The sequence below is a fragment of the Trachurus japonicus genome, chromosome 10, assembly GCF_045865225.1.
Source record: "Trachurus japonicus isolate A0001 chromosome 10, Traja_1.0".
NCBI classification, from domain to species: domain Eukaryota; kingdom Metazoa; phylum Chordata; class Actinopteri; order Carangiformes; family Carangidae; genus Trachurus; species Trachurus japonicus.
Window position 1 is genome coordinate 6083060 of NC_140916.1, and position 25396 is coordinate 6108455.

General features: G+C 41.0%; 2 protein-coding genes across 14 annotated transcripts in view; both read right to left on the minus strand.

Moving 5' to 3' along the window:
• ctbp1 (C-terminal binding protein 1) overlaps positions 1 to 25396 on the minus strand; it is a 207229-nt gene that overhangs the window by 104451 nt on the left and 77382 nt on the right. The gene's annotated exons all lie outside the window — the stretch shown is intronic.
• Positions 5733 to 25396, minus strand: part of fam13b (family with sequence similarity 13 member B) — a 76518-nt gene continuing 56854 nt past the window's right edge. For 3 of the 13 annotated variants that reach the window (XM_085789027.1, XM_085789026.1, XM_085789029.1), the window contains exons 9-24: positions 24563 to 24658; positions 23824 to 23971; positions 21847 to 21944; positions 20142 to 20193; positions 19800 to 19932; positions 18020 to 18091; positions 16549 to 16825; positions 15963 to 16104; positions 14947 to 15028; positions 13960 to 14169; positions 12999 to 13213; positions 11863 to 11946; positions 11637 to 11732; positions 10477 to 10892; positions 7641 to 7742; positions 5733 to 6728 (exon numbers count right to left, since the gene is read on the minus strand). In XM_085789027.1, coding sequence (XP_085645153.1) covers positions 6605 to 6728; positions 7641 to 7742; positions 10477 to 10892; positions 11637 to 11732; positions 11863 to 11946; positions 12999 to 13213; positions 13960 to 14169; positions 14947 to 15028; positions 15963 to 16104; positions 16549 to 16825; positions 18020 to 18091; positions 19800 to 19932; positions 20142 to 20193; positions 21847 to 21944; positions 23824 to 23971; positions 24563 to 24658 — 2347 coding nt within the window. In that variant the 3' untranslated portion in view covers positions 5733 to 6604. The remainder of the gene's footprint in view (positions 6729 to 7640; positions 7743 to 10476; positions 10893 to 11636; positions 11733 to 11862; positions 11947 to 12998; positions 13214 to 13959; positions 14170 to 14946; positions 15029 to 15962; positions 16105 to 16548; positions 16826 to 18019; positions 18092 to 19799; positions 19933 to 20141; positions 20194 to 21846; positions 21945 to 23823; positions 23972 to 24562; positions 24659 to 25396) is intronic. The other 10 variants (XM_085789033.1, XM_085789032.1, XM_085789035.1 and 7 more) reach the window with 7 other exon arrangements.

Consider the following 25396-nt stretch of genomic DNA (forward strand, 5'->3'; position numbering starts at 1 on the left):
CGCTAGCACCGTCTAGCCATGGTGTAACTCTGGTTTGCCTGCATCAATTTTAGTCGCGTTTTTTGCTCCCAACAACACTGGGTGACCATCAGGACAACGATTTAGGGGTCAAAAATGACCGGAATTCTCCTTTAATTCTTGAACTGGACAATATGATATGATATCTGGCTCTTTACACTCTGTTGCTGCATTTCCTCTAGTATAGTGGTATCATGAGCTGTGATGTCTTTCACCACTGGTCACAATACCACTCTGATGTGGGTGTGATCTTTGATTAGAGAGACTTTATTGATCCCAAACGGATGAGTGATTGACAGGTTCAATGAATCACTCACTGACCTCCGTTTATGAATAGCACTTTGGGTGTAAGAAACTAAAATCTGGATATCAGGCGAGAGCTGTTCATTAAAAAATAATCTATATGTGGACAGTTAAAATTAAGTATTCATAAAAAGTAAAAGTGCTTAAAATGCAAAATAATCTTTACAATAGATAGGTTTTTTTAAATGGAGTTAGTTTAATCTATAATAATGTCTATATATTAAAATATAAGTTCATATTAAAATATATATATTTCATTTCTTGTGTTAATTCTAAATGAAGATGCAGTAGAATATTTACCTCAGACATTTAAATTAGTAAATAAAGTGGAATATACAAGGTTTGTATATTTAACCCAAGTATACATGACAATGCTGGTGGTGTCCACTAGAGGGCGGTAACCACTCTGAGTATTTATCACATTTCCTTAGATCTACTGGGCCAGAATAAAACAAACAAAACACTAATGCACTCTAATTCACTGAATTTTACTGATATCAGAAACTTTCTGATTATCAGCTGTGTTTTTGCGTTGTAGGATTTTTTATTTTTCAGGCAAAAGATAAACCAGTGTACTGGCAAACACAAATAATGGTTAAAAGAGCACTACATTACCAGTCTATTACTCACCATTACACAAGTGTTATCAATGTTTGTTTGTTTTTTTCTTTTTCTGTTTTACAGTTTATTTATTTAAAGGGCCAATGCAATTTAACATACACTGCTGCCCAAGTTGGAATAATTTTTATTCCTATTATAAAGGTTAATTGTGGAAGAGATTGATCAATAAAGATTTGAGATAAAGATATACAGTTTATCTATCAAGAATAAATCACATTTTCACAATTATTTCATTAAAAGAGGTTAACATTTAAAAAAAAATAATATTATGGTATAATAGGTCCAAAAGTATCAAACTGCAAAGTATCTTAATTAAACTTATTTGGTTATGAGATCATGTAAAAATGTAAAAACTGCTAATGATGTCATTAGTTTTTGAGATTTAATGTGGTTTTATTTTTAATTATTTATTTTTTAGTTTTACATCTATACATTTTCTTATTAATTCAAAAGCTAAAATTACCGTGATGCTGACATTCATTCATTGTTTTCTTGACTTGTCTTGAATCACATTTTAGAAGCAAATGTTTGACATTTCTTCTTATAAAAAAGGATAAAACCTTATTGATCAATTATCAGAATAGTTGCTGGTCAATGTTCAGTCGATTGATCAGATGTTGCAGTTTCTCTCGACACCACGCCCCCGTCTCTGGTCGACTGTGGTTTTTATTGGACTCAAGAACAAGGAGAAATGATGTGGCAAGCTTGTCAATTTTATTTTCATGTGTAAATGTTTGTTACTGATTGTATTTTCTCATCCTTTTTTGTTAATGAAGGAATAACAGAAAAAAGCATTCACAAAGTATGAAAACATTTACAGATACATACAATATATCGATGTGATAAAACACAGACCACCTGGTGGAAAAAAAAGCAGGAGGAGGAAACAGTTCACAACCCGTTCCCTCTCCTGAAATCCTCCGACGATTCACGGTAAAAAAAAATCAGTGTCAAAGACGTCGTGGGAAAAACGTCGATTCATTCTTTTGCGACTGGAGTTTGTGATTAGAACAGAAATCTAAACACTTGTCTGTCGTCGTCACAAAAATCTTCCTTCCTCAGCCCCTGACTTGACTTTACATCAAACTGCTTCCCTCCTGAACAAGTCTTTACAGAAACAAGACCATTATCTCCTTAAAATCTCAAGGCTTATTTATATATTTACTCAAAAAATCCCTTCACAGAATTGTAAGATATATCTTTTTCGATCTCTTCTGTCGCTGTTTTGACCAAAAAAACTGATCATTTTTTCCTTCCAGGAGGAGCCGTGTTGACCTACGACCTCTCTGACACTGAGTCTTCATTCACCTGCCTTTGTGAATCCCCCCCAGGTGTGTGACACCACCATGCAGGTCGGATGGGTTAGAAGTGTGAGATGATGAAACATACTGTACACCGACAGAACAGAGACAGAACACATTTACAGTTTTACAACGCGTGAACCACATGTGACATTTTACCACTCTGTTGCTGGCACAATGTTAAAAAAAAACAAACAAAAAGTTGGTTAAAAAAGAAAAAAACTGAGGCGCAAAACAAATGAAATGTAAAAAAAAGAAAAAAACTCAAAAGAAAAGCCCTTCAGAGACCGATGATAGATTATTTCCACTTTTTAAAAGATGATTAAAAACTGGAATGTTTTCTGGTTACGACTCATCCGTCGCTGGCTTTTCAATCCCTGTTCACCTTCTTCGCGTTCAGTTCGACAGATTTATTCATTTATTCATATTTATTTTGGTTTTTCAGCAGCGCCAACATGAACATTATGCTGACAACAGTGGTAAAGAACACAACGTCTGTGTGTCAGGCTGAAAACTGTTCAACTATAGACTTAAAAACAAACAAAACAAAAAAAAACAAACAACTGTTGTACCTTAAATATTCACACACAGTTGATCCAACCCATACTGTAAAAACCTCCACGCAAAGTTTTATTATTGCTGCTTCCTCATGGCACAAATAACAGAAACAATACATTATGTTTTCTCTTTTTTTGTACTAGTATGTTCTTGTTTTGCCATGCAAGCTCACTACAGTGCTGCTTCTATTTGAACTTATATTACACAGAGCAACAAAAGAAATCGGGTTCATGTTCGATTAGCCACACACAGTGCCAGACTAACTTCTACAGCTGGTTTTACAGTTAGTGAGTAGATACAAAATGATTATTATTATCGTTATTATCACACAAAATAATTGTTATGATAGTAATAGTAATATTTATAATGATAATAAAAAAAAAACTAAACAAAAACACATTCTCAGGGCATCACAAATATAATGAACCAAAGGGGGCCAAACGTTATGTTTGAAATAATTTAACATTTCTGACATTCATTCCTTCGGGTGTTTTTTTTTTCTCTTTTTTATGTACAGTATATATTTATATTTGTATAGAAGTAGTGCTTCATTTTTAGAAATACAAATGAAAAAACACAAAAGGGCTGCATTCTGTGAATGCTGTGCAAATAACATCTTTTTACATCAAATAACCTCCTTTACCGTCCAGACAGACACGCTGCGCCCCCCCTCCCCTCCTCCCTCCCCTCCCCCCCCTCGTTTTGTTCACAAACACAAAAAGTTCAACTTTTAGTCTCATTCAAACTCGGACCGTCACCTCTGCTGTCCACTGACAGACAAAAAACTGCAGCCAACTGTGATTCTGGCAGGTAAATGTACATCGATACAGTAAGAAAAGCACTTTTTTTTTGTCGTTTCTGCCTTCGATAGCTACAACATGCCACGATTTCACCAGGTACTGAGGTTGTGATCACAGAACTTCACCTCCCGATCGGCCGGTTCAATAACTCAACCAGCTAAAGCAGAAAATTCAACAACTGAAGTTTCTTCATCCCACATTTTTTTTTAAAATCACACTGTGATATCTTTGAATCCGATCTTATACAAGACAACATGGCCTCTGAGAAGAAGAAGAGGAGGAAGAGGAAGAGGAAGAGGAGGAAACATAAAGAGGACAAACTCGTTGGCATGCATCAAACCTCAAAGTGGACTTTCTCCTCCTCTCATTTGACCCGCCAGCAGGAAATGAAACTTCACTGGAGCTGGAGACAGAAACGCAGCTGAGGTTGCTTTTGTGTTCACCTTCTTTGCTGTAAAACATCGACCTCCCTGTGTGGCGGACATGATGCTAAAGCACTTATCAGACGTCCAGCACCGACTCTGTGAAAACACGACTATGAAGAATATGAACTAACCGCAGACGGAGCTGCTGCTGCTGCTGCTGCTGCTGCTGCATCTCTGCGTTTATGAATCAGTGCTGGCAGTGTCGGTGGTTGATCGATTTACAAAACATTAAGCCTTTAAAGCTACAAACTTCAACCAGGAACCGCAGGTTGCAGCTGCACAGCAACTGTCTAAACTGCTCTTCCCTAACCTGATAACCTTGAACTGGTCAGACCACCACCTTCACCTGTAACTAAAATGCTTTTGGTTTTCACAGAAGAGGCAACGTGGAACAGATACTGGCTCATCTCCTCAGCGTTCATCCATCCCTCACCCCCATAATAATCCCTCTCAACCTGACGCAACTAGTGCAGAGTTTTCAAGCCGATTCCTGCAACAAAACTGAATCCACATACACACATCGTCAAGTCTCTAAATCTAAGAAGGAGCTGTTTCCTATGAGCCGTCTAATGCCGCCTTCAAGCGCTGTCAGAGATGTCAAAAAACCACACGCGTATGATTTCAAAACACAAGACGTTAAAAGCAGCTGCATGAGTCTCATAGGAAACAAAGATTTCTTATATTGTAAAAGAAGAAAAACACGTAGCGTCACCATGTGCCAACCTGCTGTGCATCTTCCTGACAAAGTTTTGCCAAAATAGAAACAAAAAAAAGGAGGGAAAATGCACGAAGAACAACAGAAACAAATGAAAATGAGAATCGGTCTTTGACAACAGCTCCGGGGGTTTTTGCACGGGGAAGAAACTGGATAATGGTTTTTTTTTGTCATTTTCTCCTTGGAATACAACAGATAACTCTTTATCATTCAACATGAACAGCAGTGTCTCTCAAACACGAATGAGTACAGTTTCTTTTTTAACAAGAATACACACACACGCACGCACAAACTTGTTTTTAAACTTTGTGAATTCATTAATAAAATCAGTCAGAAGCTTCGGGGACATGAAGACGTTATTTGAAGGTCGACTACGGACTGAATTAAAAATAATCAATCACTTCGCACCAAAGGAGGCAGGAGGCGGAGAGAGAGAGAGAGGAAACTATTCACACTGGACTGATGTCAACTAAACAAACGTGTGTGTGTGTGTGTTGAATGAAGAGCGTCTAAAATGCCAGTCCTCGAGCTGTCCAATCAGATTCCTCATCATGGAGGAAAAAAAACAAAAGAAAAAAAGTGAAGAACAGAAAAGTTCCTGAAATTAAAGTCAATGTTTGTTTTTTGTTTTTTTTGAACGTTTCCTCAGAAGTTGAGGAAAAGAAACACGAGAAGACGTGTGCAGAGTCTTGGGTCGTGTTGGATGTAGATGATGATGATGATGATGAAGTTGAACATTGATGATTCATTTTCTCTGATTTTAACCTGCGGCCATGCCGTTTTTTCGATGATATGAGATTCTGCCGAGGCCGATGGGTTCGACCGGCGCCGCTGCAGTCATGTCGCGGGGGGAAATATAAATACCATTTAGATAACGTACAAACCAATGTCACATTTAAGGTCGTCAGTCGTCAAAACTGAGCTTTGGCAAAACACAATCTTGTCCTGATTACTGAATTCAACAATGAAGACAGCCGTTCTCTCCTATAGATTATTATATATATTCTGCTAAATTAACAAAAGTTAAGTTTTAGGTGTTTTTTTTTTAAATTTTTTTAATCATTGAATGCTAAGAAGGTTTTTTTTTTTTTTAGCTGTAGCACCTGAAACTAATTATATTAACTTTTTTGCCACAAGACTCACAAAGATTTGGCAGATCTGACCGACTTAAGAATTAAAAGCATTTCAAAATGTTTTTGATAAATATTTTACTTGCTACTATTTCTTGTTTTGTCGTCAGGAAGAAGTGACATTTTCCTTCCGTCTTTTCTAATACTGATATCGTCAAATAACCAGCGTTTGGTTACAACAGTCTGGTGGATGAGCGTCGTACAGTACGTCGCCGACGATGACAGGTTTCATCAGAGGAAAAACAAAACCACCGCTGTGGTTTTCGTCTGCGGACAGAAACTGCGACTCGAGAAGAAAAAGCTTCACCTTGGTTCCCGTCGTCGAGGCGTGGAGGAAGAAGTCGTTCAAAATGTTACTAGGAAGTTTCCTGCGTTCAGGAGGGAAAGTAAAAACTCAAGTGGACTGTAACTCGGAGCCAACACGACGTCTTCTCTGGGTTTTTTAAAACAAGTTTTTCTCCGTGACACGACTGCAGCGGACCGAGTAGGGGGGGTTAAGGACTCTGACTGGTGGGCTCCAGTGGTGTCGCCGTGGTTACCGGTACTGTTGTTGTTTAGCTGGAGTGTTTGTGAAACCCTCCCAGGTGGTGGTGATGACGATGACGATGACGATGGAGCGACAGACAGACAGGTGGACGTCCTGGGCGGGGGCCGTCCTCTCAGCAGCGATGACGGTTCATGTGTGCGTTGTTAGCGGGTGACTTGGGAGTTGTGGTGGGGGGCTCGGGGGGCTCTAGATGGATTTGGAGGAATCCTGTTTGCTGATGAGGACTTCCAGCAGGCGGAGTTTGGCCTTGATCCTCTTGTACTCTCTGTACTCCTCCATCATGGGCACCCGGTCCTCCTTCTGAACGTTTCTGCAGCAGAGAGAAAGACAGAGAGAGAGACGACATTCAGACGGTTAGATTTTCAACTGTACGAGCATATTGTAACTTTGTTAAAGGGATAGTTCAACATTTTGGCAAATTAGCCCATTGCCATAATCGCTATAGTCATAGCAGTAGGTTTGTTACCTTTAATAGTCGGTGCAAGCTATTTTTAGAACGGCGGAGCGGAGCCACGAGCTGCTCAGAGCTACGCTATACGGAGGCTAATAATGGGATTTCTTGGTTTCCCTCATCAAACTCATCAAATACACAATCCAACAACTCCAAAAGTTGTGACCTGCACATTCACCACGCTATGAGATAATAACACAACGTTACGAGTTGTTTTAGAGGTAAATTCATGCAAAACCGCTGATGCACGTTCCTGTTTTTCATCAAGCAGTCTCTGTATTTCCCTCTAAAAAACTCAGTCTGGTAACGTTCTGTTATTATCTCATAGCGTGGTGAATGTGCAGGTCACAACTTGTCCACCAGAGCGTTTTGGAGTTGTTGGATTGTGTATTTGATGAGTTTGATGAGGGAAACCAAGAAATCCCATGAGCCTCCGTAGCGTAGCTCTGAGCAGCTTGCCGCTCGCCGCTCTGCTCCGCCGTTCTAATAATAGCTTGCATCGACAAGTAAAGGTAACGAACCGACTGCTAAACTCATCAAATACACAATCCAACAACTCCAAAACGCTCTCATGGACAAGTTGTGACCTGCACATTCACCACGCTATGAGATAATAACAGAACGTTACCAGACTGAGTTGTTTTAGAGGGAAATTCATGCAAAACCGCTTTTTTTTCTCTGCATTTGCCTCGAAAACAACTCAGTCTTCAATTCACATACACACAAAAATAATAATAATCAGACATGCTTTTGCCCGTCCCTCCCGCCTACCTTCCATTATGCTGATAGAAATCTTCCTCAAACTCTCTGATGGTCTTCCTCAGTTTCTTCTTCTCTGCTCGGGCCTTCCACAGCTGTTCCAGCAGCTCTGGCCTGGAAGGATGAAAGGATGAGAAACATTTAACACTTATATATCACATCTAATCTAACTTCAATCCACATCACAAAGTCAGAGAATCAACAGGAACCATTTACATCTTGAAAAAAAAAAAGAACGAGTCCATAGGGGAGAGAAGCAGGAAGTGAACTGAGGGATCAGTTGTCTGGATTATTTCCAGGTACGAGACCTGAATGTACAAACCTGATCTGATAAAGAAGATTAAAGGTGTGTGTGTGTATATATATGTGTGTGTGTGTGTGTGTGTGTGTGTGTGTGTGTGTGTGTGTTAGCTTCAGCTATGAGCTCGGTGACATGTTAAACAGATTACAACCTGTGTTCTCCTCTCGTCTTACATTGTTCCTGCTGCCGTCTGCAAAGTTAAAGATAATCAGAGCGTCCCTCACTCCCACGAGAACAAGGCTGCTGCTAAAACTACATAGTGTGTCTGTGTGTGTGTGTGTGTTGTGTGCACAAAGAACACAAACTCGTCCAAACTGGATAACTTAATCACAACGAACACAAAGCCTTTTTTTTTCTTTTTGTTTTGTTTTTTAAAGTTGTGCCTCAGCTACACACTGACTTGCTGTCAATCACCTGACACCCACAGGAAAAAACAGATGTCTGTCAGAAATAATTTCTTAAATAGCAGTCACCATGGAAACCTCACCATATGCACTTCTTTGTATTTGTGCTGTTGTTTTTTTCCCCCCCTGAGATTCTGTTTTGGCATTTTTTGGACAGTTTAATTAAGCAGACACTGCAGTTATGAGGTGAATGTCTGACAAGCTCAGGCTATTTATGAAAAACTTAAAATAGATGCAGCGGATGTGAGGTGGTAAAAATGGTGGGGTCTATTTTTAAAACCCCTTTTCACTCCTATAAATTCTGTAATATTTGCCTATCCAAGGCGTACCCAAAGTAAATTGAATGCTGTTCTTGAACTGTTTGGAGAATATGGATGGGCTTGGTCTCTTTTGAAAGGTAACACTCTGAAGTTTTTCCCCAAACTGAAATAATCACTATAAGTGCTACTATCATTGAGTAATCTAAGTTGGAACACACTGAATTAGAATGTTTTTATTCTCGCCTGAATTTTTTTGTTGCAATCAGATGCCTGAAGATGAGTGTAGCTGAGAATTTTAGCTGGAAAACACAATGGGACCACAGCATGAAGCCTTACCTGGCCCCAGTTCAAATTTGATAACAATCCTGCTAAAAATTAGTATTTTACACATGTTTTTCTAAGTGTATATCTAGGCGTTTTCCTAAAATTGCCATTGAGAAACAATACATGCGCCAAAGTGCAGCATTTGCACAGTTACGCATGAAAATGGCAGTGCTGCCTTTTCCCAGGGACCGTGAATGCAGCACATCGTTTTTTTCGGAATTTCATTGGCTATTCAATGCATCAGTTGCCATCGGGATCGGTTCCTATTGGCTGAAGCCATTCAGCGCTGTCGGAGGGGATGTTCCTCATCAGACACAGCCACTCATTCGCTATTGCAGGCGGCAGCCGGGGACAGGGAGCTTGTGATTGGTCGAGTGAGCTGTCAATCGAAAGGTCAGAGTGCAGCGCCATTTTGTGAAGGGAAATAAACATTGTTTTCATGTAAACGCCGGACTTATGAGGAGAAATAAACGGATTTACTGGATATACAATGCGTAATTTCATAAGATGCAGCAGCGGGATGAGGCTATCTACCGGTACAACCGTGTGTTTTGGACTAAATACTTTACTGGATTGGATTTACTGGACTTTTCTGAATGTAACGACACCAAGTTTGTGGGGAAACCCTGTGATCCTGAGCCTGCCCTGACACAAATCGTGAATTATATCGGCTTTTTACGAACTTTGTTAGCATGTTTATAGTCTGATTCGAGTGTTGCTGTGATGATTATATTTAGGAATGGTCGGCATATCTTTAATCACAAGAGTTTTAGCTTTCCAACGATATGTGGCATGACTATTTCAAGTGACTGGTGACATCCTCTATGACACCTCCCTGTTTAAAACCCCCCCGGGGGCCCGTGGGCGGGCCGTTGGAGCGACAACAGGTTAAGGAGCAGCCCACTATTTTTTTTTTTTTTAATTCATCTCTATTTGAGGCCTTTTTAAATTCCCCCTCAACATTTCTGTCGGTTCCCTCGTGTTTGGAAACGTGAATTAAAACAAAGTCTCAGTGTAAGAGAAGCACGAGCCTCGTACTTTTGAAAATCTATATTAATCTTTTCAGAGGGAATTGTCACAGCCAATCAGACAAGCTGCTTGTTCAGTTTTATGTTGGTTTGTGTGAAGCTTTATGAGCCTGACAACGTTATTGTCTTCTAAAAATATATTATTCATAATAATAATAAAAATGAGAATGACTGCGAAAGATTTCACTTGATTGATTCACTTGATTTCTTTCTTTTTATTGTAACTGGATCTGTCTATGTTTTGTAACTTGATCTGTGTATTGTTATTTTATTTTATTATTTTGAGAACTATCTTTTTCTTTTCCTTTATCCTTTCTTTTTATTGTAACTGGATCTGTGTATGTTTTGTAACTGGATCTGTGTATTATTATTTTATTTTGTACTTTTGAAAAGGACCCCAGGAAGACTAGCCTGCCGTTTGTTCGTCGGCTAATGGGGATCCTCAATAAACAATAAACAATAAACAATGTTTGAAATAAATTAATTTTAAAAAGAGCTGCTCCGTGCGACTGTGTGGCGTCGGGCTCTTACATGGACGAGGCGTTGGAGCTGGAGAGTCGCAGGTCGAGCGCCAGCCTCCCCGACCCCTCCTCCATCTTGGCTCTCATCGGACAGTCGCTCTGTCTGTCGGCTTGGCTCCTCATTTGCCTGTCGGTCGGGGTCACGAGGTCGACGGCCATGATGACCTCGGGGCTCTGCATCTCGCCGCCGCTGCTCTCCGCCTCCTCTTCCTCGTCGTCCTCCTCCTCGTCCCTCTCCTCCTCTCTCTCGTCTTCTTCTCCTCCTCCTCCTCCCCCTCCTCCTCCTCCACCACCTCCTACTCCTCCTCCTCCTCCACCTTTCCGCTCGTCCTCCTCCTCCTCTTTGATCTCCTCCCAGAAATGAGCGGTTTCGCCCTCTATGATTGGCTGGAGGGTCTGACTCCGCCTCTTACTCGAGGGCGACACCTGAGGTAAAACATTAAAGCAGGAAAGACGTTTACAAGAGGTTCACAAACGTTATTTTATGTTGCTTTATTTGCCAGTTTAAGTGCGCCTCAATAAAACCGATGCAGTTTAATTTACCCACCACAGTTAATGAGGGTATTAAACACAGAACACACACACACACGGACACACACCTTTCACTACCACAAACTAGACCGTCCAAAATGACGACGCAGCTGAATCAGCACCTCTGAAGCAGTTTCACCAAAGACTAAACGATGGACTGTTTATTATTAGTTTTAGCTACAGGTTCAATTCACTTGGTTTAATTTAAATTAAAGGGATACTTTATTTTACTTACCAAAATCGATAATTCTCCAACTTTCTACTCACCGTCATAATAAGGAAGGGTTTGGAAGAACTTTCTGAGTCATCAAAACGCTTTAGGAGTTCCAGGGGGTTGGGGGGCTGGCAACAGATTTTCATATAATGGCGGTGGATAGAGTTCAGTTTTGAATCGTCCAAAAACACACACTATGAAACATCTAAATACCTCCATACTGTTGCCAGCCGGTTCCCCCCTGTAACTCCAAAAGCTCTTTGACGACTCCGAAAGTTCTTCAAATCCTTCCTTGGCATGACTGGTGAGTAGAAAATTGGTGAATTTTGGGTGAAGTATCCCTTTAATTAATTAGTTAATTGAATGGGAGTATGTACATTTTAAAGGGAAATGAATGTAAAAATGTTCCTGTGCAGTGCACTTACTGTGATGGGTGTGATGCTGACTCTGGTGAGCATCTGTTTGACCAATCTGTAGCGATCGTAGAGAGGCTTCACCACCAGACGCTCCTCTCTGGTCACCTGAGAGACGGAGAGAGAGAGACGGAGAGAGAGATGGAGAGAGAGAGAGAGAGAGAAAACTGGTTAGAAAAGGTGTGAACATGTGTTTTTAGATGAAGTGAAAACAGGATGTGTGTTGCTGGCCACTCACCGGTCGGCCATGCAGACCCTCATAGTGCAGCAGGTTCTTCTGCAGGACCGTCTTCTCACAGGACAACTGCTCCTTCGTCATCTTCTACAGAGAGACAGAGACAGACGGTCAACATGGGACAGTGGAATAAAACTGTGTGCATCACTGAACTCATGTTTAAATGTTTCATGCAAAAAAGAAAAAAGAAAAAAAATCAAGAGTAATATTGTATGAACTTTGCTACACATATCCAGAGATGGACAGAGTACTCAACCCCAGTACTTGAGTAAGAGTACAAATAGCCTACTACTGGTCAAAATTTACTCCGGTTACAAGTAAAAGTAGCTCAGTCGACATGTTACTCGAGTAAGAGTAAAAAAGTACTTGCTTCTAAAGGTACTTAAGTATCCAAAAGTACATGCTTTTAAATTTGCTTTAAGTAAAAGTAAGAGTAAGAGTAAATTTCTTATTTTTCACATCAATGAATTACTATAATTTTTTTCTAAATTAATTTAAGGACCTTTTAACTCTTGTTTCTGAGAATTAACTCTTTGAAACCAGCTGCACTGATGTGCTGCTTTTAGGGGTTAGGGTTTCCTTCTTTGACAAACACAGCTTGTGTCCAAATAGTATTTTAGAAAAAAAAAACAGCAGACCTGAAAGTAACTTTTCAGCCTTTCTAGAAATTGAATGAATCCTGTAATATCTGTAACAGACATTTACTCTATTTTATGCTTGTAATAATCTTGTCTTCTATGCTTGAATATCCTTGTTATTAACTTTTATGCCTTGTTTCTGCTGAATGTTTGTATTGTTGTGTATATTTGCTATTGCCTTTTAACCTATCTTTTCTCCCTCACAGCCCCCCCCCCCCCATCAAGAAGCTTATGCCTCTTGTCAGGCCATCATTGTAAATAAGAACATGTTCTTAATTGATTTCGCCTGGTTAAATAAAGGTTAAAAAAAAAAAAAAAAAAAAAATTAACTCGAGTAAAAGTAAAAATATTTGTCTTGGAAATGTATTCAAGTAAGAGTAATAAGTACCAAAGAAATCTAATACTCAAGTTAAGTACAAATCCTCTGGATATGTATTAAAGTACAGTACTCAAGTAAATTTACTCCGTTACTGTCCACCACTGCAAGTATCTGCCTCTCACCTTGATGTCGTCCGGCCAGCCGTCCTCCTGTCTCTTCCCTTTGACCCGGCGCTGGATCAGCTCCAGTGTTTCCTCTCTGGTGGCACGTGGACCTTTGGCGTCGCCCGCTGTGTCGCAGGCGCCTTGGTCCAGCGTGGAGCCGAAGCTCTTGGGCAAGGTGTTGCTCCGGGGACGAGTCTGGGGGCCGAGCTCGCTCTCTGCGCGGTGTTTGGCATCTGAGGACGGGGGAGGGACAAAGTGATGAGGACGGAGACGAGGGGGGAAAAAAGGAGCAGATAGAGAAAAAGTAAAATATAAAAGAAGAAAAGAAAAAAAAAAAAGATAGTAGTGCGACAATGCGGAGGAAACCTGAGCACATTAAACATCTCTGATTGGATCGTCAGCCATGCAGGAGTTTTTCTAGACAGATGTGGTTTGTTAAGGCGAGATAATCACAATATGAGGAGGAAGACAAGCACACACACACACACACACACACACACAAACACACACCCTGGACAAAAACACACACCAACGAACAGCCCAAACACAGCAAGCAAAAATCAATTCCCTGACGTTTTTCTAACAACATCTGGCGATAAACTTTACGTCCTGTAGCGTTACACGACACCAGTGCTCTCGCCCTTAAGTGATGACGTAATACAACTTAATACGTTTTATCACAATCAAATCAATACTGTATCTTTTGATACACATCTAAACACATTATTATCTTGTATTATTATCTATAAACTCCTCAAATATGTTCTTATTTTGAAATGAAAACCCTTGTTTTCCTCTTCGCTGCTTCTCTCACACACACACACACACACACACACACACACACACCTGTGGTTAACTATCGGTGCCAACATGCTGATTGAACAGGACAAAACAAAGAAGCAAGATGCTCTGAGTGCCGCCTCATTGTGACTTGTCAGTGATGTATGTAATGTCTACTTACTGAGGGGTTGGTACTTACTGAGGTGAAACGGTCTAGAGCTCAGGCCTGAGTACGGGTGGAGCGGGGGGGTGAGTGTGTGATGGGGAGGTGAGCAGATAGAGGAGGAGGAGGAGGGGGAGGAGGATGAGGAGGAGGAGGAGGAGGAGTAGGGAGCATGGTGGCGTCTGTGTGAATGGAGCAAAGCCTGGTGCCTCAGCGTGCTTCTGGGTAAAAGGTGGTGCTGGCGTCCTGGGTGGCCGATCGGTCAGTCAATCAATCAATCAATCGGGTCGTTGGGCGATAGGAGGACGAGGACGAGGAGGAGGAGGAGGAGGAGGAGGGAGGAAAGTGGAGAGCGGGTGCTCGCGTTATTGTTGTTTTTTTATTCAATTTTGAATTGAAACAGAGAGAAATGTTTCGGCCACTTGCGTTCTCCAAAAAGGAGAAGCGTCACCTCACAGAGAGGAGGTGGACGAGTGTCGATCAGTACGGTGAAACAATGGAGCGTGTTAGTAGATTCATATTCATTAGATTTATTAATTCATGTGTTTGGCCTCAGTTTAGAAGAATTAACACCAAGTGGAAAAAAAAACATGTTTCAAACTTGACAACTTTTGCTTTTACTGAGTGAAATGAAAAAAATAACTGAAGATTATTTTGTAATTCTGTTATTCATAAATCATATTTTCCACAGTTTCACCTTACTGAGCTCTGCTCAGGTAATGGATGTGGGTTCACAAGGACGCACCAGCACATTGGAGGATGGGAGCCACGCATTATGAGAGCCACGTCAACCCCTGGCATGTGCACGTCTGCTTTATGTGTGTTAAACCAGCAAATACATGCGGTGCTGTTACAAAGGGTCAAAGGTTAGGAGTGGGGAGGGTCAAGCTGTCCAGCGTGGAACAGGATGGCACAACACGGACACTCTAACCCCGACACACACACACGCACACGCACGAATACACACCAACACACAAACGCACGCACAAACATTAACAGGAGAAAGCAGCTGTGTGGTTCTACCTTTAATCTGCCTGCGGATCTTGGTGAGGTCGGTCATCCACTTGAGGACTTTGGGGTTAGCTGCCTTGTCTCCATGAGAGGGCTGAGGAGAGAGGAGGAGGGGGAGAGAACGAATAGTTTCAACAGGTGGTTTTTGTTTTTCACAGAAAGGCTCCAGATGCAAAATATTTAAAGGTCCAGTGTGTAATATTTGGTTTATTGACAAATCTGAATAAACTACCCATGAATATATTTGTAAGTGTATAATCAGAGTAAATAAGTTTCACTTCTTCCCACTCCTTTTTGGATATGAAAAATCTAATTATTTTCATTTTCAATTATTCTTATTTTTTCATGTGTTGTCTTTGTAAAGTATTTATTTATTATGTCTGTCCATTACTGTATTATTTCTTATTTCTTTTAACATGTCAAAAATAAACTGAAACTAACTAAGTAACTAACTAACTAATCGCTATAAAACAAAAATTAGTTTGGTTTTCGTAGCCTTATAATTATTCTTTATACATATAGCAAGGGTCTTGCTTTAGTGAGTGTCGCCATCTTACGCCGCCCGAACGGGAAATCCAGCGAGCCAGAGAGCGCGTTTCGCGAGTTTCCTGTTCATAAATAAAACGAATAATAAGAAGAAGAAGGTGGAAGGAAAGAAGGAGGAGGAAACAGCAGAGAGAGTGAGTTGGTAGAGAAGTTTTTTTGTCCTCGGAGGCCACCGTCACTTTGCCGATGGGAGGGATAGAAGCTGAACGCTAGATGCCCCCAATTTTACACACTGGACCTTTAATTGTTAAGATATACAGTAGAAAACCAATAGACACCAAACTCAGTGTCACTTCAGATGTTCATGGTTGTTTCAAAGCCACTGAGGCAACACGATTTACTTTTTCAACTATTTTCAGTCCGATTGGAAGTTTATAAAGAGCTAATCATAATTTCTCTGAATCGTTTTTACTATTCAGTGACAAACAAACGATCAATAAACATGTTCCTCAGTTCAGACGTAGTATATATGTATTTCTCACCTTATAGTTCCTCTCCTTCTCAAACTGCTCTTCAAACTGTTTGATTTTCTTCTTCAGGTGTTGTAGCTTCTTTGTGAGTTGGTGAGTCACTGAATCTCCTCCTCTCATCGCCTCTTTGGAGCCAAACGATGCTCGCCGCGGCCTGTTCACAGAGCGCCACAAACAAAGACGTAGGTGAGATTACAACATGCGTTCAAAAAACACCAAAACCCCACAATCACAAACATAAACAGAACCTAACACCTAATGGCAGCAAAATTATTTATTTCCTGTGTGTGTCGCTGTATCTGAGTGTGTGTTTTGACACTGTGTGTGACGATTCCCCACAAAATCACATGTGTCTCTATATCTGATTAGATGTTTGTTTAGATTATTGGCTATATGCTGTTACTTTTATATACTGTATGTTGTCTATGTAAATCTCTTGTTATGTTTTGATTGTGTATTTCTGAATTGTATTTTTATTTTTATCGTAGTATTTTTATTGTTACACAGATCGGACCCCATGAAGAATAGTTGATGTAAACTACATCAGCTAATGGGGATCCAAATCAAATCAAATCAAATCAAATCAAAACCACCGTACCTCTGTGCTTTGGTGGGTGAGGTGGCGTCCAGGTCCTGCTGGAGGAACCGCTGGGCGCCGTGCGCTCCGAAGTCGAGGAAGCGTCGAGCCAGAAGGTGAGGGTGGGAGCGAGAAGAGGAAGGGGAGGCTTCTTGCCCTCCCTCCCCCCCCTCCTCGTCCTCGCCTTCCTCCTCCAGGGGCAGCGGGGGGAGAGGGACCATGCGACCAGCCAGCGGGGAGAGCTGCGCCTCTCCGCTCTCGCTGTCGTCCTGCCAGGACTTGAAGGCCGGGATCGGGTCTGGAGAGAGGAGGAGGAGGAGGGAAGAAGACACAGAGAGAGAGAGGACGTTAGTCAGAGCAGGTCGATGGAGGTGAGTGAGGGGGGAGGGGGAGGGGGGAGAAAAGGCTAATTTAATCCCTGACTATCAAGAGTGGGTGGTGTACATATCAACACACAAAAGCTGAAGCTGATACATTCAACAACAAATTAATTTTCCTCTTCAGTGCCCTGCTGAGTCACGCACTTATTGTCGGTGCTATGTTATCAAGCTGAGTCGAGGGGAAAAAGAGGGTGAAGGAGAGGAGGAAGGAGGGGGGAGGGGGCGGGGGGGTCAGAAAGATAACGAGACAGAGAAGCAGAGTCAGGGGGGAAACATGTATTCATGGAGGAAGTGCGTCCTGATCAGTCTGCCCTGTGAGCCTGCAGCTGGAGGGAAGAGCAAAGTAAAAGCAGCCGTCTCGTCTCAGCTCTGATGGAAGGAAGAGTGTTTTACATGCAGGGGTTTTAAAGGACAATTCCAGGCAAATTCAACCTGGGGCTCTAGTTTCCTTTACGTCTAAAAGAATGAATCTGAAGATTTTATTTTTAATTGCTCCTATTATGCAGTAGTTCAGTCTGTCCCCGCTGTTTAGAGAGAGTCTGTTTTCGTCCGAATAAACAATAGCCAGATTTACTAACTGCTACGAAAACGAAAAAATGTCATGCCTCCGAGTTGATAAAAACAAAATAAAACAAACGGGAGTGTTTCAGACGAGCTGTAAACATAGTGAGCACGACAACTTGACTCTTTTGTATTTCAGCTCCATTTACAAACCCTTGAGGTAAACAAACCCCTTGGTGTATGTTTGAATAGCCATCTGACATTGTCAGAAAATGCAGTTTTGTGGGATGTAAACAGCGTAAGATCCATCTGCTTCCATTATACACTGGCTGCTGTGGCGATGCGGGGACAGACAGAATAAATTAAAAAGAAAATCTTCAAATTCATTCTTTTAGACCTAAAATATTAGGAACCTATAGCTCCAGGTTGAATTTGTCTGGAATTGTCCTTTAATCCAACATCAGTATCACACAAACACACATATACACACGTATGTTAAAGTTAAAACAGTGACAGACTGTGTCCACACCAGCGAGCAACCGTCAGCAAAAGAGGATGAAGGGAGGGATGAGTAGACGGGTGGATGGTCAGGTCGGAGTGAAACTACTTACCTTGACCTTCTTTTTGCAGATGCATACATGAGAAGTCTATGGGAGGGAGGTGGAGATGGGAGGGAGGTGACGCTGTGTGGATGGAGGGAAGAAAGGAGGAGGAGGAGGAGGAGGGAAAGAGGAAGAAGAAGAGGAAGAGGAAGAGGAAGAGGAGGGAAGAGAGAGAGAGACAGAGAGGCAGCAGAGGAGAAGAGCTGTGAGGTCGATCATTTCTGACAACTTCGCTCACCAACATTCATTCAGTGTGTGTGTGTGTGTGTGTGTGTGTGTGTGTGTGTTCGACTGCAAACAAGTAGTCGAGTGTTTCCTCACTCATAACAAACATTTAACTGAATTATGGAGAAATGGTGAAGAGTGACAGACCGAAGAGTTTCCTGATGGACTGAAGCTAACAGCTCTTTTTGTCATTGATCGCTAATGCTGCGTTCGAGGCAGGCTTTTGAAATCGTAAATTACAGCTTCAAGTCACAACTTACGACTTTGTAGCGTTCCAGGCAACCCACTCGTGTTTTTCCGACCTGTTTTACCGGTGAAAGTCACTATAACGGCCACTCGTAACTTCTGACCCGTGAACTCGTACCAGATCGAACTGGTACGACTTCACGGTCGGAAAAATACGAGTTTCCTTGAACGCACCATAACAGTCCTCGTCGCTACGTCACCACATTCACGGCGTTCCTTGGCTGCACACACAGCCCTGCATGCCGTTCTCTCTCCTCATTGGATAAAAAATGTAGGAATACGATAAATGTTTTCTCCTCTGCTCAGAGCAGAGCAGAGTGACTGACAGACCCGTGTTTCAGACCAAACGCTCTATGTAAGTGATTGCTGTCGGAAGATATAACTATTTAAGACTTATATTAACACAAATATATCACTTACTTCTGCTTTAACCTGCATTGATTCACCGATCAATCATTTAGTCGATGTAAATGAAAACCTTCTACATTGGAAAGTGAGAGTCAGAAATCCAAACAATATTTACATTACAACAGCTACTGAAGAAGAAAAGCATTAAAATTAAAGTCTCCCGTGAGAAACTGGACAGTTTTTTTTCTTTCTTTTTGACAAATTAAAGCAGAAGTAAGTGATGTATTTGTGTTAATATAAGTCTTAAATAGTTATATCTTCCGACAGCAATCACTTACATAGAGCGTTTGGACCGAAACACGGGTCTGTCAGTCACTCTGCTCTGCTCTGAGCCGAGGAGAAAACATTTCTCGTATCCTACAGTTTTTATCCAATGAGGAGAGAGAACGGCATGAAGGGCTGTGTGTGCAGCCAAGGGACGCCGTGAATGTGGTGACGTAGGGACGAGGACTGTTATGGTGCGTTCAAGGAAACTCGTAACTCGTGTTTTTCCGACCTGTGAAGTCATACCAGTTCGATCTGGTACGAGTTCACGGGTCGGAAGTTACGAGTGGCCGTTATAGTGACTTTCACCGGTAAAACAGGTCGGAAAAACACGAGTGTGTTGCCTGGAACGCTACAAAGTCGTAAGTTGTGACTTGAAGCTGTAATTTACGGTTTCAAAAGCCTGCCTGGAACGCAGCATTAGCCAAAACGACCGGATCGCTTACTTCTGCTTTAACTAAACTAACTAAAATTAATACAATTTGGGGATTCCACGTGTTTCGTAAATTGACGATTGTATAAAGCAAAATTATAAAACACTGAGAACCACGAGAAGAGCCCATCCTCTCTCTGATATCTGAAAATATCTTGAAATAATTTGTATTTTTTTTTCAGTCACACAAGAGAGCGTGCTGGAGATTCATACCTTCCCACTGGCTGTCAGGAAAGAGTTGGATGTGGGGGTTGTGGCCAGAGTTTGGTTGGCATGGCGACAGGTGATTCCTGTTGTTGGTCTCGCTGGTGTTGGCGTTCTGATCACAGCGGCAAGAGCTCAAGTCCTGGAGGGAGAGAAGAGGAAGAAGGAGAGGGATTAAAGGAATGAACCAGAGATGGAGGGAATCAAGAAGAAAATAAGACGATAACTAACTGAAGATATTGATAGAACAGTGGGAAGAAAGAGAGAGAGAGAGAAAAGTGAAAGAAAGAAGGTAGAGTGATGCTGTAGCAGACTGATTTAGTAGTTTTGTCCCCACATGTTGACACTTACACAGCTTATAGTGTCGGTCTGCTCCATGGTGTCACAGGGTTGATTGTCCTGCCTGAAATCACAGATAAGAAACATTAGGATTAGGGATGTCACAATTACTTGTTTTCACAATTAATCGCGGTATTAAAACACCACTATTAATTGATCGTAAAGATTCCTAAATACCGTCACTTTCCAAAAAAAGATTATGTATGAACCGTATTGGCAGATGTGCGGCAAAGTAAAGGTAAATGCACAGATACTGGTCCATACGTAACACTGAATTGGTAGGAATTTAAATGCTAGAGTCAGTGTCATTTGTAATAATAAAAAAAAAGATTTAAATTAACTCAAACATTTGACAATTAATGACTTATATTATTTCAAACACTTTAATAATTGGCCATATTTTAATAGATAATGTAATTATATTTTGACTATATTTGATTTTACACATTAATAGTGTTTGAAATGAATTAATGCATAATAATCATGATAATCGTAATACCGTGATTATTTCTCTGACAATAATTGTACCTAGAAAATCTGTAATTGTGACATCCCTAATACACTATAAAAAAATAATAATCATGGATTCAAGCTGTCACTACCAATTTTGGAAATTATTACCGTGTAGCTTAAAAGTTCATTTATTTCACATTTAGTTCACAAATCTTTGGCTTAGAGATCTTTAAATGAGCTGATGAGGAGTCACACTCCAGTCACAGAGAAAAGCGTTGCCACGTTATAAATGGTTTGTTACGGTGAACGTCAGCTCTCTGTTGTGTCCTGTGATCGATCGCTTTGTCCTGCGCATTAACTTTTGTCTGTTTTTACGTTGTGAGTGGGAGTGACTCAGGATTAAAACACTTGGCAGCCTGAACCAGTTTTTTTTTCTTCAGTTGTGCATTTTCTCTGCTTGTGACAAGCTGGAGGGATCTCACAGTACGACATATGATGCAGCGTCAGGAGGAGCTCGGCCTCAGACAGCATGTCCAAGCGATTAGGGAACGTGAGGTGTCAAATGATCAGTGCATGACAACAACATCACCAGCCCTTGTTTGCAAAAAAAATACTATTTCCTTTGGGAAATAAGAAAACGCCTCTCTTTATCTTTTTCTCTAATCTTGAAAAATGAATAAGCATAAAAAACAATCTCTTATACAGAATACTCAGAATAGCAGCTCTGAAGCAAATAACAAGAAATTGGCAAAAATCCATCTCACCTTCTTTTAATAACTGGAAATTAAATGTAAATAATATTTTGGAAATGGAAAAAAATTACATATAGAATCAGAAATCAAGAACCACAATGTCTGAAAAGATGGAATAAGTGGATTGATTATATAAATAAATAAAACTGATGAGTCCAGCCCTGAAGAAATGTTTACTAGATCTCTGAAGAGAATAAATTTGTGTATTTTTGTTCTATCTTATGCTTTGTCCCACCTCTTTTCCCTCCCTTTATTATTATTAATATTCCTTATTATTATTTTTTTTAAATTTCTTTTGATGTTTTTCACTACAAATAGCATAAATGTTGTAGGAATGCTCCAATGACTAAAAAGATATGTACTGGAACATGAACTTGTGCAATCCTGCAATAAAGTATTAAAAAAATAAATAAATAAATAAATCTCACTCTAATGAACTTATATACCGATTTGAGTTACGGCTGAATTCACCGAAGGTTTGAACATTAACAAAACATTATGTGTCCTCCCACCTGGCAGTGTTGATGTTGTTCTCAGCATCTCGGACAGCCTCAGCATCCAGGTCCATTCCTAAACTCTCCTCCAGGGCGGCGCCAGAGTCCAGTGAATCCTGGGAGAATCGTCACAAAAGAGTTTTTAGATGAAATTTCTCTGCTGCTATAAATGAGAATCTAAATGAAAGAAAACTAGCAGAGCAGTGCAGAGTATGACTTATGAATAGAAAAAAAGAACAGAAACTGTGTTAATTTTGGCTTTTGACGTTAACAGGTGCTTTCCTGTTCCGAGGAACCACATGTAACCTATGAGTGGTTTCACTTCTTTAACATTTTAAAATAGAAAGAACTGGCACAAATAAATAAAACATAAATTTGCCTGACAGAGAGCTGACACTAGATCCATAAAGTCGGGCGTAATAATCGTCCTATTTGTCTTGATTATATGACCCATGTCACTTTGGTGCTGTTACGTAAAGAAAGTCAATGGTGCAGCTGTCCTTCTCGCCGTCTATTTAAAGAATTGGACCCAGGTTTCCCAGGTTTCCCATCAGTCCCAGCAGGACACAGCTCTCCCTGACCGCCACATTAACCGCTGCTGCTCGTCACCGCTCTCCTGTCATCAGGTCACCAAAGTGCAACTTGGGACAAGAGCCACCGTGGCTCAAGGAGGGCAGAGGGGCAACGAGAGGGTTTTAAATTCCACAGCGACGGACGGACTTACTAAAAATGTAAGTGATGATCTCTGAGCAGGATTAAGAGGCACTTCGTTGCCTAATCATATTAGATTCAGACCTGAGATCACACCTTTCATCACTGACAAATATTCCCAGACTCACAGACCAGTTGTCCAGACACGGAAAGGTTGACTCATGATTTCCAGTCAGTTTTAGATTCATGTTGACAATCCCCTTGTTTTTAAATCAGTCAGTGGGTTCGGCCCTAAATGAACCTAATAAACCCCTCGGCTCACTGGGAGTCTGTCTGAGTAATAACAGTCGTGATATTATCAGCGCGTACATGTGCATTTTTAATTCCTGTCAAGTTTTAGTTTTCAGATTTAATCAAATTGTAATATTTAATTAGTTTAGTTTGGTTTATTATTTAATTGTACTATTTTGTCATCATTAATACCATTTTAACCTAATCATCTAATATTTAGTCAGATCATTTGCTCTACATGAGATAGTTTCAGCTCTGGATTATTCCTGAGTTTATAGGAAAAATCTGCCAATTGGATAATTTATGATGAGAAAACATCTTTTGGAACATTTTTGGACGTTACTGTCCCTGGTATCTTTTTGAACCTTTAGCTTCAAGTGTTTGGGAGTTGCAGCTGTTTCTGGACGGGTCAGTGCTCCCTCTGTGACGCCAGCATGACGACACAACATCTCACAGACCCTGTGCCATAAGAGCAGGACATGAAATGTGCCCAAATGTGGACAGTGTGGGGTCAAGAATGTGCAGAGAAGCAGGGACACCCATTTTTAAGCCTGTGTGTGTATGTACCTCCTGGGAAAACTATGGATTTCACAGAGTTGTGTGAGGAGTTGCCACAGTGCAGACGGTTTCTGGTTAAACCTCTTATTTTCATTTTGCTCTTTAGTTAGAACAAAACACAGCCTGTGTTTTCACTGACAATCTGTGTGTTGTTGTTGTTGCTGCTGCCGTCCCGGTAGACTTCTGGCTATTGTGGCAATCAGAGCAGAACAAAGATGGACTGTGCTGATAGTAACAAACATTCACTCATCGAATGAACCGACACACTGAGACTGGAAGGAGGTCGGTTGTGGGAATTATGCTGCCAGCCCACACAGCAACTGGTCACAGTCTGTGTATTGTGTGTCTGTGTGTGTTTGTGTGTGTGTGTTTTGGAGAGAAATCTCAATGGTGTGTGTGTGTGTGTGTGTGTGTGTGTGGTCGGATACAAGCTACAACACTGACAGGGTGTTTGTTTGTGCACAATATGCAGGTGTCCGTGTGTCATGCACAAACCTGTGTGTCCGTCTGGCTTTGCTGTAGGTGTTGCTCATTCTCCGACAGTGGGGTCTCCCCCTCTGTGTCGCAGGGACTGTCCTCGGGGTCTGTTTGTTGCTCCTCGTCTCCATGGCAACCCTCTTCAGCTGTCTCACTGGGACTCACCCTGGGAAAAAAACATTCAAAAAGTGAATGAAATGAGGGAAGTACCTGGAGTTTTTAAAAGTTGCTATGCAGGCGAGGCTGTAGGAGCTTATTTTATCGGTTGGTGTAAAAACCTTCACGGTGTCACGTCTCCTTGATGCTGGAGACAAATTCCTTTACATCTTGTTTTGTCTTGGAGGTGACTGACTGGTGAACAGCTGCAGCTGCTCTCGACAAGTGGCTGTTTGCTTATTAACATCACTGCTCCGTCAACATGTTTACTGGCAACCTGAGCCATCAGTTTGGCTTTGTGCCTTTGTACACAGTGTTCGCTATGACAAATATGTTTCTCTTTGGTCACCTGATGCCGCTTTCGGCCACTGAGGAATCTGTGTAACGCGCGTTTGTACCGGCAGGTGCAACCTCAAAGTATTTCCAAAGGTGTGTAAGAAGGTGACAAGTGTTGATTCTTGAGTCTCAAATGGTACAAAGTGAGATTTCCATGATGATATAAAGCAGGTCACACTGTGAAAATATCTAAACGTCAAATAAAACACTGGAAAACTATAAAGGGCTTTCAGCTTCTTCTGTCTGTGTTCGTGTGCACGCTCACCCCTGGCTGTCGTAGTTGCTGAGGTCTTGGTCGATGGAGGTTTTCAGCTCGAAGAAGTGCTGCTCCACTGCAGCTCTGATGGTTCGCTGGATTATCCTGAGAAAACACATAAAAGAATACAAGAACATTATTTTTTTACAGAAATCCCTGTGCACATTTACCATTTTTACTCTCATAGGTTGTTTTCTAACTTCTACACCTTTTTTTTTTAGGTGACTGCTAAAAAAAAACATTCATTTAGTTCATATGGGTGTTACCTTTGTACTGTGTGTCCTGTTTCTCTAGTTTGTCGAGTGTTGTTCTGTCCATGTGTGTATTTTGATGATGACCTGATAATCATCTTCACGCTCTGTTTAAAATCATGTTTTATAATAAGTAACAGCGTGAAGCAGAACAGCCACAGTTTAACAACGACTAAAGATTCACCTTTGCTGGTTGTTCAGTTGTGGGAAAACACAAAAGTTCACGTTTTGTTTGGGTCTGTTTGTTTGGGCGCCTGGTTGTACTATACGTATACATCGCAGACACCAGGCTGGTGAATACAGACCTCTGTACACTCTGCCAAGTTCCATTCAATAAAAGTCTGTAAAACTATTCTGATAAACACGTTGGTAAATGTTGCAAACCCTAAAGCTTATACTCAATGTGAAATTCAGTGCTGGAAAATGAAAAACGAATTAGGCCTGTAAAATATGTGCCTGCCTCCAGTAATAATGCTATGAAATTAATATTTTTGACAAAAATATTAATTTGCACAAGTTCTTTGCAAGTGTAACTGGCACTGTTACCTTATCTGGGGGCAAAAAAAGCAGAGTTATATACCCCAAACTAAAA